The sequence below is a fragment of the Chrysemys picta genome, chromosome 23 (genome assembly GCF_011386835.1).
Source record: "Chrysemys picta bellii isolate R12L10 chromosome 23, ASM1138683v2, whole genome shotgun sequence".
NCBI lineage: Eukaryota > Metazoa > Chordata > Testudines > Emydidae > Chrysemys > Chrysemys picta.
In genome coordinates this window covers 2,109,496-2,121,590 of record NC_088813.1, presented here as the reverse complement: position 1 = coordinate 2,121,590, position 12,095 = coordinate 2,109,496, and the positions used below count along the sequence as shown (strand labels likewise).

The 12,095-nt window shown below is 42.1% G+C and overlaps 1 protein-coding gene and 1 long non-coding RNA gene across 4 annotated transcripts in view; one reads left to right on the top strand and one right to left on the bottom strand.

Annotated features, from left to right (window-relative positions):
- Positions 1-207: 207 nt before the first annotated feature.
- The window catches only part of THEMIS2 (thymocyte selection associated family member 2), a 34,616-nt gene continuing 22,728 nt past the window's right edge, over positions 208-12,095 (top strand). For 2 of the 3 annotated variants that reach the window (XM_005306843.4, XM_005306842.4), the window contains exon 1: positions 210-387. In XM_005306843.4, coding sequence (XP_005306900.2) covers positions 294-387 — 94 coding nt within the window. In that variant the 5' untranslated portion in view covers positions 210-293. Of the gene's footprint in view, positions 388-12,095 lie in introns of all 3 variants that reach the window. The other variant, XM_042861695.2, reaches the window with a different exon arrangement.
- On the bottom strand, positions 10,664-11,789 carry LOC135977247 (uncharacterized). Its single transcript, XR_010594639.1, has 2 exons — positions 11,683-11,789; positions 10,664-10,766 (listed from the first exon to the last, which is right to left on the bottom strand). It is a non-coding gene; the product is annotated as an uncharacterized LOC135977247 (long non-coding RNA).

Genomic DNA, 12,095 nt, shown 5'->3' with positions numbered 1-12,095 from the left:
CCAGTGGCCCTGCTGGGGACTATGAATTTTGGCATGTGAGGCCATCGCAGGGGGGGAAAATACTGTTTGGTGGGGATAATGCACGGGAGCCTAAAGAGAAGGGGTGGAATTCCTGGCACTGAGGCAGCCAGGGCTTTGTAAGAGGCTTGGAGCACTGCCAGCAGCATCCGCCTCTGCTTGGGGAAGGAAGTTATTTCAGTCAAAAGCAGAAGTGAAAGACACAGTGCAGTCCAGAGTGCCCCGTCTCCCCTTACACTCAGATCCCAGCAGAATCACAGGGAGGGTGCGGAGCCATGGAGGCCCTCTCTTTCCAGGAGTATATCTTATCCCTGGACATTGCATCCCTGCCCAGGGTGCTGAAGGTTTGTTCCGGGGTGTACTTCCAAGGTGAGTACCTGCCTGCTTCCTGACCACAGCCAGGATGTCTCTGCTGCTGGTGCCAATAGAGTGGGGCCTAGAGACCCGTATCTGCAAAGCCTTGAACTCCTTCAGGAGCCGGGGAAGCAGGGTGTTGCCTGTAGTCACTGCAGCCCATCCCAGCCTCACCTCATTCTGTGCTAGCAGCATAGAGTGCTTCGATAGCAACCACGCTGCGCCACCTCCCCACACCAGCAGGAGATACTGTGGTGACAACACCCGGCAATGGGGAAGGGTCCTTCTGCCAATCCAGGGCAGGGAGCCTTCACTTGTATCCAAGCAGCTTGTGGAGTGGGCTGTGATCTGACCATTGCAATTCACTGAAACCCCATGCACTCCCCCCGCCAAAGCCTGTCTGTTGGAGTGACACTGGCTCTCTTCTGCCCAAAGGGAAATTAATACAATCTGAACAATGACAAACACAGCCCCTCCCCAATCACAGTTTTTATCCCGTAATGGAAGAAGGGCAGAGACTGCATGAAGGAAATGTGCTGTTGCTATTGATTTTACGGAGGTTCTCAGCTACTGCACAATGGGCAGTAGGACGAGACAATACATTGGCCTCTGGTTCCAAAGTCCCTATAAAGCAGCTGCGCTGTGCCACAAGGCACAGACCTGCCCGCTGAGCTGGAGCTGTTGATTCTCAGGTGGAACACTTCCCGGAGGCAGATGTCGAACTGGAGAGAGAGACCAGCTAGCACTAAGGCAGGCAATGTTAAGATGGAGTTAAGAATATGTAACAGCATGAAAACATGCAGCGCACTCTTCCCTGTAGTGACAGCACATGGGTTTTATGGTGTTGATTAAGCTTAAGATTTATTATATTTAAGTCATTGTAGGGTTATGGGCCCAGATTAGATAAAACTGATTTTTAAAGGCACATCTAATTTTTTCTTTCTCTGTGTGTGCATGCATGAGTGTTTGTGCATACATGCGTGTGTGTGTGCGCGCACACGCGTGTGCCAGCCCGCACATCTCTCTGCAGGGCAAAATTAAGGTTGTTTGCGTACCCTAGCTGTGCATTTCCATATTTTAGCATGTTTAAATTTTGTTTCAGTTTAACACTAACTTTAAATTGTCTGGGTTTATAATGGTTGGTTGGGATAATTACCCCCTCCCTGGAATGTGTTTTACCCTAAATTACTGACATGTCCTCTCAGCTTTAACTTCATTGGAAGAATTTCCTTGTTTTTTACATTAAAAATGTCATCCATGGTCACTGCAGTATTGTTGTAGCCGTGTTGGTCCCAGGCTATCAGAGAGACAAGGTGGGGGAGGTATTATCTTTTACTGCACCAGCTTCATTCGGAATTAGAGGTTGGTTCAATAGAAGATATTATCTCACCCTCCTTGTCTACCCATGACCGCTAACAACAAACCCAACGGGGATGTTGATGGGTGATGATCTGAAGAGCTGTAGAGTCAACACAGAAACGGCTGGTCTAGTTCAGTCTCCTGTCCCCAGCAGTGGCCAGCACCTTCAGAAGAATCATAGAATCATAGAAGATTAGGGTTGGAAGAGACCTCAGGAGGTCATCTAGTCCAACCCCCTGCTCAAAGCAGGACCAACACCAACTAAATCATTCCAGCCAGGGCTTTGTCAAGCAGGGCCTTAAAAACCTCTAAGGATGGAGATTCCGCGACCTCCAGATGATACTAAACTGCTCAAGATAGTTAAGACCAAAGTAGATTGTGAAGAACTTCAAAAAGATCTCACAAAACTGAGTGATTGGGCAACAAAATGGCAAATTAAATTTAATGTGGATAAATATAAAGGAATGAACATTGGAAGAAATAACCCCAACTATGCATACAATATCATGGGGGCTAATTTAGCTACAACAAATCAGGAAAAAGGTCTTGGAGTCATCGTGGATAGTTCGCTGAAGACGTCCACACAGTGTGCAGCGGTGGTCAAAAAAGCAAACAGGATGTTAGGAATCATTAAAAAGGGAATAGAAAATAAGATGGAGAGTATCTTATTGCCCTTATATAAATCCATGGTACGCCCACATCTTGAATACTCCGTACAGATGTGGTCTCCTCATCTCAAAAAAGGTATACTGGCATTAGAAAAGGTTCAGAGAAGGGCAACTAAAATGATTAGGGGTTTGGAACGGATCCCATATGAGGAGAGATTAAAGAGGCTAGGACTTTTCAGCTTGGAAAAGAGGAGACTAGGGGGATATGATAGAGGTATATAAAATCATGAGTGATATATAGAAAGTAAATAAGGAAAAGTTATTTACTTGTTCCCATAATACAAGAACTAGGGGCCACCAAATGAAATTAATGGGTAGCAGGTTTAAAACAAATAAAAGGAAGTTCTTCACACAGCGCACAGTCAACTCTTGGAACTTCTTGCCTGAGGAGGTTGTGAAGGCTAGGACTATAACAGCATTTAAAAGAGAACTGGATAAATTCATGGAGGTTAAGTCCGTTAATGGGTATTAGCCAGGATGGGTAAGGAAGGGTGTCCCTAGCCTCTGTTTGTCAGAGGGTGGAGATGGGTGGCAGGAGAGAGATCACTTGATCATCACCTGTTGGGTTCGCTCTCTCTGGGGCACCTGGCATTGGCCACTGTCGGTAGACAGGATACTGGGCGAGATGGACCTTTGGTCTGACCCATTACAGCCATTCTTATGTTCTTATGTTCTCCCTAGGTAACCCATTCCACTGCTTCACCATCCTTCTAGTGAAATAGTTTTTCCTAATATCCAACCTAGACCTCCCCCACTGCAACTTGAGACCATTGCTCCTTATTCTGCCATCTGCCACCACTAAGAACAGCTGAGCTCCATCCTCTTTGGAACCCCCCTTCAGGTAGTTGAAGGCTGCTATCAAATCACCCCTTACTCTTCTCTTCTGCAGACTAAACAAGCCCAGTTGCCTCATCCTCTCCTCGTAAGTCATGTGCCCCAGCCCCCTGATCATTTTTGTTGCCCTCCGCTGGACTATCTCCAATTTGTCCACATCCCTTCCTTAGTGGGGGCCCCAAAACTGGACACAATACTCCAGATGTGGTCTCACCAGTGCCGAATAGAGGGGAATAATCACTTCCCTCGATCTGCTGGTCAGTGGTCCTACTAATTCAGCCCAATATGCCGTTAGCCTTCTTGGCAACAAAGGCACACTGCTGACTCATATCCAGCTTCTCATCCACTGTAATCCCTGTCGTCAGACGTCACCAGTGTGGTGCTCTGCTCTGTTCAATGTTGATAACAGTTGTCTGCGTGTGTTCCCCCTGTATGCCGCCCTGGCTCTGCGCAGATCACTGACACAGCAGATCCCGAGAAAACCACCAACGACCAGAGACTCTGATAAGGTACAAAGGCACTTGGCCAGGTTTATTGTCAAACGAAGCACAGTAAGAGTTCCCCACAGGCTCTACAGGACATACTATGAATATGTGTCTCCAGCAATGGACCGGCTCAGTCAATGGTGGGACTCTCTACTGCCCCCTAGGCTGGACAAAGACGTCCACTCCGGGATGCATTCTTATACACAGGTACAAACAAGTTACACATCATTCCTGACGCATCGAGGAACAACCCCTCTGCATGTTGGGGTGCTGCCTCTCTCCTGGTACATATTGGTTCGAACAATCAAGTCTATCCATCATATTAACCTTTTGAACCTATCTTTTAGGATGGGTCAACTTGTTCCTCATTATCTCTGTGGAATATGTTCGTACTGAACTTTTCTGGTGCCATCCTGGCCCATGTTTAACCTATTAGTGCTTGATACCCTTAGATATGTGTATACATCCAATTAACAGCCTTCTTCTTGCCAGCTTCTGTGAGCAGGGCCTGCCTCTGGATCACAACTTAACTTTGCTTTATGTTAGCAAAGTCTTGTCCATTACTTTAGTTCAGGCCTTAGGCCTCAGACCGGGCCTCTGATACCAAGGATTTATGTTTCAGGGCCTCATCTTACTACATTCCCCCACTTTTTGTCTTTTTCTGGGGAGGATGTTTACCCATCGTCCCAGAAAAGCATAATGCATGGACTAAAGATAACCCAGTGGCCTAAACACTGTTATGTGGTTACCTTATTTTACCATCCATACACTCATGCCCCACCTGTCTTTAGTCTGCACATTCCCTCGTATGACTGATGGACAGATTTTATTATCCAATTATTTTTAGTCCCTTATGGTGGGCCTCTGAATGTCAGGGCCATGATTGAGGAATGTAGTTTTATGACTGAGCCTTAGAGGTACTCCCAAATAATTCATATATATGAATAATATGGATATGGCGTATATATTTGTAGCGTATATGGGTATATATGTATAGTATGAATGTGTGCATATGACACCACCTTATATCCAAGCATAACCATGTTTTTCCAATCTGGTGTTGTACTTTGGCCCTTTTACTATGGTGACACAGATAGAAACACACTCCTATTAGGAAAAAGAACAGGAGTACTTGTGGCACCTTAGAGACTAACAAATTTATTTCAGCATAAGCTTTCGTGGGCTACAGCCCACTTCTTCAGATGCATAGAGTGGAACACACAGACAGAAGATATTTATACATACAGAGAACATGAAAAGGTGGAAGTACGCATGCCAATTGTAAGAGGCCAATCAATTGAGATGAGCTATCAGTAGCAGCAGAAGAAAAAACTTCGAAGTGATAATCGAGATGACCCATAGAAGGTGTGAGGAGAACTTAACATGGAGGAAAAAAATTCAATTAGTGTAATGACCCAACCATTCCCAGTCTCTGTTTAGGCCTAAATTAATTGTGTCTAATTTGCATATTAATTTGATTTCAGCAGTCTCTCTTTGGAGTCTGTTTTTGAAGTTTTTTTGTTGCAAAACTGACACCTTCAAGTCTGTCACTGAGTGATTAGAGAGGTTTTTGAATGTTATGATTCCTGATGTCAGATTTGTGTCCATTTATTCTTTTGCGTAGAGGCTGTCCAGTTTGGCCAATGTACATGACAGAGGGGCATTGCTGGCACATGATGGCATGTAGTTAGGTCCTATGATGGTGTCACTTGAATAGATATGTGGACAGAGCTGCACCGGGCTTTGTTGCAAGGATTGGTTCCTGGGTTAGTGTTTTTGTTGTATGGTGTGTGGTTGCTGGTGAGTATTTGCTTAAGGTTGGGAGGCTGTCTGTAAGCGAGGACTGGTCTGTCTCCCAAGATCTGTGAGAGTGAGGGATCATCTTTCAGGATAGGTTGTAGATCTTTGATGATGCGCTGGAGAGGTTTCAATTGGGGGCTGAAGGTGGCGGCTATTAGGGCAATTGCAGTTATCACCTGTATCATCATTAGTAATAGGCTGAGTGTTTTGAAATCCCGGGATAGGCGTTGTTATAGAGTGTTCCACAGTATTATGTATATGAGAAGTAAAATAGAAATCTGGAGTAGTGACACTACAAATGAGGCTTTTATATATAAATGTCTTGTAATTAGTTACTACACAGTACTGCCCATTTATGTTATAGGTTACCCTTACTGCTGGTTGTCACCCTCTGGTAAGCTTTGCTGGGCAGGAAACAGGAACTGCTAGCTTCTGTTCCATGGATTGCATTGCTCTGTGATACACCAGTAGTTGACGTAGACCCAGTTGTTTTTCATGGATGCTGTCTTTCAGATAACCTACTGAATGGATAATAACCAATTTATCAAGTATTGCTGTGTCAGGAGTTAGTATTGGTACCCAGATTGTTTTGAATAACATGTGCCTCAGTTAGGATGCAGTGTTACTGATCCCAAATTGTGACCAATACTAACAGGCAATTTATTTATCTAATTTGTAGTTATTGTGTAACAATTTTTTTAACCAATTTGTTTCTCCTTGCCTTCATGTTGTTTGCTGCCATTCGTTTGTTGATTTTTACCTGTGTGTTGGTTAAACAGTTTAGCAAGGTTATGCACATTGTATATGTTGTACAACAATAACACAATACAGCAATAATATAACAATACAATAATACAGTAGTACAGCAGGGAAGGGCAGCAAAGGGCTGACAGAATTGTGAGGATAAATAGCTGGCTAAGGGAGTGGTGCTATAAGGAGGGCTTTGGGATGTATGGCCACTGGGAGGCTTTCGGGGACAGACAACTGTTCTCACGGGATGGACTTCACCTGAGTAGGGAAGGAAATAGACTTCTGGGAGGGAGGCTGGCTCATCTCATCAAAAGAGCTTTAAACTAGGAATTTGGGGGAGATGGTTGGGAGATGTCCAGTTAATCTCCACGCCACATTCCAACATTGAAAAGGAGGGTGATGAGATAAGCACAGATATAGCTAGGGGTAAGGGATTGGACATAAGAAGGAAGGGGGGATGGACAGTACGGGGTCCGTACCAAATTGCATAACTAATGGGAGAGAGGCTAAACAGCATACATTAAGATGTTTATACACCAATGCGAGAAGCCTAGGTAACAAAATGGAGGAATTGGAGCTCCTGGTCCGAGAAATGAAACCAGATATCGTAGGAATAACCGAAACATGGTGGAACGGTAGTCATGACTGGAGTACAGGTATGGAAGGGTATGTGCTGTTTAGGAACGACCGGATCAAAGGTAAAGGTGGGGGGTGGCATTGTATGTCAATAATGAGGTAAACCGTAAAGAAATAATAAGTGATGGAATGGATAAGACAGAGTCTGTCTGGGCAATACTCACACTGGGTAAAAGAACTACTAGAGCCTCCTCTGGGATAGTGCTTGGGGTGTGCTATAGACCACCGGGATCTAGCCTGGATACGGACAGAGAACTATTTAATGTTTTTAGGGAAGTAAAAACTAATAGGAACTGTGTAATTATGGGAGACTTTAACTTCCCAGATATAGATTGGGGAACAAATGCTAGTAACAATAATAGGGCTCAGATGTTCCTAGACGTGCTAGCTGATGAATTCCTTCATCAAGCAGTAGCTGAACCGACGAGGGGGGAGACCATTTTAGACTTGGTTTTGGTGAGTAGTGAGGACCTCATTGAGGAAATGGTTGTAGGGGACAACCTTGGCTTGAGTGATCATGAGCTAATTCAGTTTAAACTAAATGGAAGGATTAACAGAATTAAAACTGAGACTAGGGTTTACGATTTCAAAAAGGCTAACTTTAATAAATTAAGGCGACTAGTTAGGGAAGTGGATTGGGCTAACATATTTATGGATCTAAAGGCGGATGGCGCCTGGGATTATTTCAAGTTGAAGTTACAGGAGCTGTCGGAGGCCTGTGTCCCGAGAAAGGGAAAACGGTTAGTAGGCAGGAGATTTAGACCGAGCTGGATGAGCGAGCGTCTCAAAGGGGTGATTAAGAAAAAACAGAAAGTGTACAAAGAGTGGAAGAGGGGAGGGATCAGCAAGGAAACCTACCTTATTGAGGTCAGAGCATGTAGAGATGGAATGAGAAAGGCCAAAAGCCGTGTAGAGTTGGACTTGCGAGGGGAATTAAAACCAATAGTAAGAGGTTTTATAGCCATATAAATAGGAAGAAAACAAAGAAAGAAGAAGTGGGACCGCTGAAGATTGTAGATGGAGTGGAGATTAAGGATAATCTAGGCATGGCACAATATCTAAACGAATATTTTGCATCGGTCTTTAATGAGGCTAATGAAGGGCTTAGGAATAGAGGCAGCGTGACAGAGGGGAATAAAGGAGGGGGATTGACATTACAGTATCCGAGGTGGAAGCCAAACTTGAACAGCTAAACGGGACTAAATCGGGCGGACCAGATGATCTTCATCCGAGAATATTGAAGGAACTGGCACGAGAAATTGCAAGCCCATTAGCGATAATTTTTAATGAATCTGTAAACTCAGGGGTGGTACCGTTGGACTGGAAAATAGCTAATGTGGTTCCTATTTTCAAGAAAGGGAAAAAAAGTGACCCGGGTAACTACAGGCCTGTTAGTTTAACATCTGTAGTATGCAAGGTCTTGGAAAAATTTTTGAAGGAGAAAGTAGTTAAGGACCTTGAGGTCAATGGCAATTGGGACAAATTACAACATGGTTTTACGAAAGGCAGATCGTGCCAAACCAATCTGATCTCCTTCTTTGAGAAAGTAACAGACTTTTTAGATAAAGGAAATGCGGTGGATCTAATATACCTCGATTTTAGTAAAGCGTTTGATACAGTACCGCACGAGGAATTATTGGTTAAATTGGAAAAGATGGGGATCGATATGAAAATCCAGAGGTGGATAAAGAACTGGTTAAAGGGGAGACTGCAGCAGGTCGTACTGAAAGGTGAACTGTCAGGTTGGAGGGAGGTCACCAGTGGAGTTCCTCAAGGTTCGGCTTTGGGTCCGATTTTATTTAATCTATTTATAACTGACCTCGGAACCAAATGTAGAAGTGGGCTGATAAAGTTTGCGGATGACACAAAGTTGGGAGGTATTGCCAATTCGGAGAAGGATCGGGATATCCTGCAGGGAGACTTGGATGACCTTGTAAATTGGAGTAATAGTAATAGGATGAAACTTAATACTGAGAAGTGTAAGGTGATGCATTTAGGGATGACTAACAAGAATTTTAGTTATAAGCTGGGGACGCATCGGTTGGAAGTAACGGAAGAGGAGAAGGACCTCGGAATCCTGGTTGACCACAGGATGACTATGAGTCGGCAATGTTACGTGGCCGTGAAAAAAGCTAATGCGGTCTTGGGATGCATTAGGCGAGGTATTTCTAGTAGGGACAAGGAGGTGCTGCTTCCGTTATACAAGGCACTGGTGAGACCTCATTTGGAGTACTGTGTGCAGTTCTGGTCTCCCATGTTTAAAAAGGATGAACTCAAACTGGAAAGGGTACAGAGAAGGGCCACTAGGATGATCCAAGGAATGGAAAACCTTTCGTATGAAAGGAGACTCGAGGAGCTCGGTTTGTTTACCCTAACCAAAAGAAGACTGAGGGGGGATATGATTGCTCTATTTAAATATATCAGAGGGATAAATACCAGGGAGGGAGAGGAATTATTTCAGCTCAGTACTAATGTGGACACGAGAACGAATGGATATAAACTGGCCATGGGGAAGTTTAGGCTTGAAATTAGACGAAGGTTTCTAACCATCAGAGGGGTGAAATTTTGGAACAGCCTTCCGAGGGAAACAGTGGGGGCGAAAGACCTCTCTGTCTTTAAGATTAAGCTTGATAAGTTTATGGAGGGAATGGTTTGATGGGATAACGTGATTTTAGTCAATTAGGCAATAACGTGCCATCGCTGGTAAATAGTATCAATGGTCAATGAGGGTCTGGCTGGAGAATCTTGCCTGTATGCTCGGGGTTCTACTGATCGCCATATTTGGGGTCGGGAAGGAATTTTCCTCCAGGGTAGATTGGCAAAGGCCCGGGAGGTTTTTCGCCTTCCTCCACAGCATGGGGCGGGGGTCACTAGCTGGAGGATTCTCTGCAACTTGAAGTCTTTAAATCACGATCTGGAGACTTCAACAGCTGAGTTAAGGGAAAGTGGGGGGGTCAGCTTTTGTGGCCTGCATCATGCGGGAGGTCAGACTAGATGATCATAATGGTCCCTTCTGACCTTAAAGTCTATGAGTCTATGAGCAATAATACTGTTGTTTTACACAGTAACCAAGTTGAAATTAAATGACAGTTTATCCTGGTCCAGCTAGTGATTTTTAGCTGATTGTTGATACCATATATGGACAATTAAACGGTAGATAGAGATGTATTTGACCATTCTCTTTTTTATAAAGCCCTTCATTTTTCTTTTCTTGATGTTTGGGGGTTTCTTCACTGTATACTGATATTTTCTGGTGTCTTCAGGTGTGATATTTTCTGGTGTCTTTGGTCGGTGGGATGCAACTTAAACAACTTTTGTTAGTTAACATAGTAAAGTGTTTTGTTTGTTTTCCTTTTTTGTTTTTGTTTTCAGTAACCCAAACTTAATACAAAGTTTAACTTAGTTTGTCTACAATGTAATAGGGACAACGTAATAGGGACTGAGTCTTTTATAACACAAGCTGTACTTTTGCAATTGTTGTGTAGACATTCATTTTCATTTGAGGTGCATTACTAATATTTTATACTAAATGTAATGCTTAACGGCTAAAATAAATGCTCACAATCTTCAGTGAGAAGGTGTATTGCTTTTTTTTCCTGCTGAACATTCTGTGTTAGCAAAAGAGTCAATAACATAATTTTTACCAAGCTTTTTAGAGTTAATTTGCTTGTGATGCCAATTTCACTCTTGTTAACTGTGTAGAAGCACAAACTTTAACAACCACTTCCCATTAACATAACATAACAAAAGAAAAGCATATAAAATTAAACCAAAACAGATTTTAATACAAGTCCATGCAAATACTTTGAGGATATTAAACTTTCATGATGCTTTGTTGTGTTTGGGAGCCAAAGGTGGAAACCTGTTGAAATTGTTTGGTTAGCATTATGCATAAATTGTTATTTTTAAACATTTTTGCTATCACATTTTTATAACTATATTTAAAAGTGCAATCAAGTTTATAAAAACCCAAACAAGAAATTGACATTTTGTTAATATTGTCTTTACCTCAATGTTGAGGTTTCCCCTTACATTTTTTCTTTGAATAACAAATTAAAAAAACTTAAAAAACAAAACAAAACTGTGATTAATAAAACAGAATTCTTTTTGTTTGCAATTGAATTATTTGTTGAGGCAGAAATATATGTACACATATTTGTAACTGAAACCTTTTTGAACTTTGCACAAAAAAAGTGGAGCTAATAATACTATGATTATACCCCAACCAGGAACTTAACATAGTGTGATACCACATATACATATATTTTTAAATGGGTATAAAATTGACTTTTGTTGCAACAAAATAAAAATAATAAAAAGGAGTCATGTGACACACACAAGACCACACACGTGACATACAGGACTAACTTACAATTAAAAACAAATGGTGCCAGAATTGTATTCATAACTATACAAAATAAGGCAAACAAAAAAAAATAATAAAAAAGGTTAAACATTTGAATAAACTAGTTATTACATTATTTAAAACTTTTAACATAAATTGATAAAAATATATATTAATATTTGCCAAATTTACAAGGAATTTTGCATTACTTTATATTTAACATTATTTTAAAACTCTGCTATATGGAAATAAGAAAAGTCCATGTTTCAAATATTAGTGAGTGGTTAGGATTAGAAGCAGAGTCATTTCTGTTGCTTGGCAACCATATCTTCAAGAAAGCTAGGAATAATTCCAGCTGTTGCATTCTTGAAGGGTTAAAATAATTAAAAAGGGTTAAAATAATTAACTTACTGGATTTATTTAAAGTTTTTACCTTATTTTTTCTTTGTTTGTTTGTTGTTTTGTTCTGTTTTCAATTGCTTTATCTTTTGGAGGTTTCTGTAAAAACTATAACTTTTAACTTTTAACACACAGAGAGAGAACCAAAGTGAGGAGAGGCGGGGGAAACGGGGGGTGAAGAGCAGCCTAGGAAGGTAGCGAGACCTGAGTCAAGAGAGATTAACTCTATCAAGGTATTTAAAAGTACAGGCAGCAGCAGCGAATTTAGCAAACTGAGGAAGCATATAAAGGAAAAAAACTTAACCGGTATGTAAAAATATTTGAGACAGAAGGTTATATTTTTAGATATGAGCGCAGAGTGTGGTTCTGTGGGTTAAAGCAGTTGGGAACCAGCAGAGTTGGGAACTGCACCCCTGGTTTTTATCCTGGCTTTGAGAGGAGAGTGGG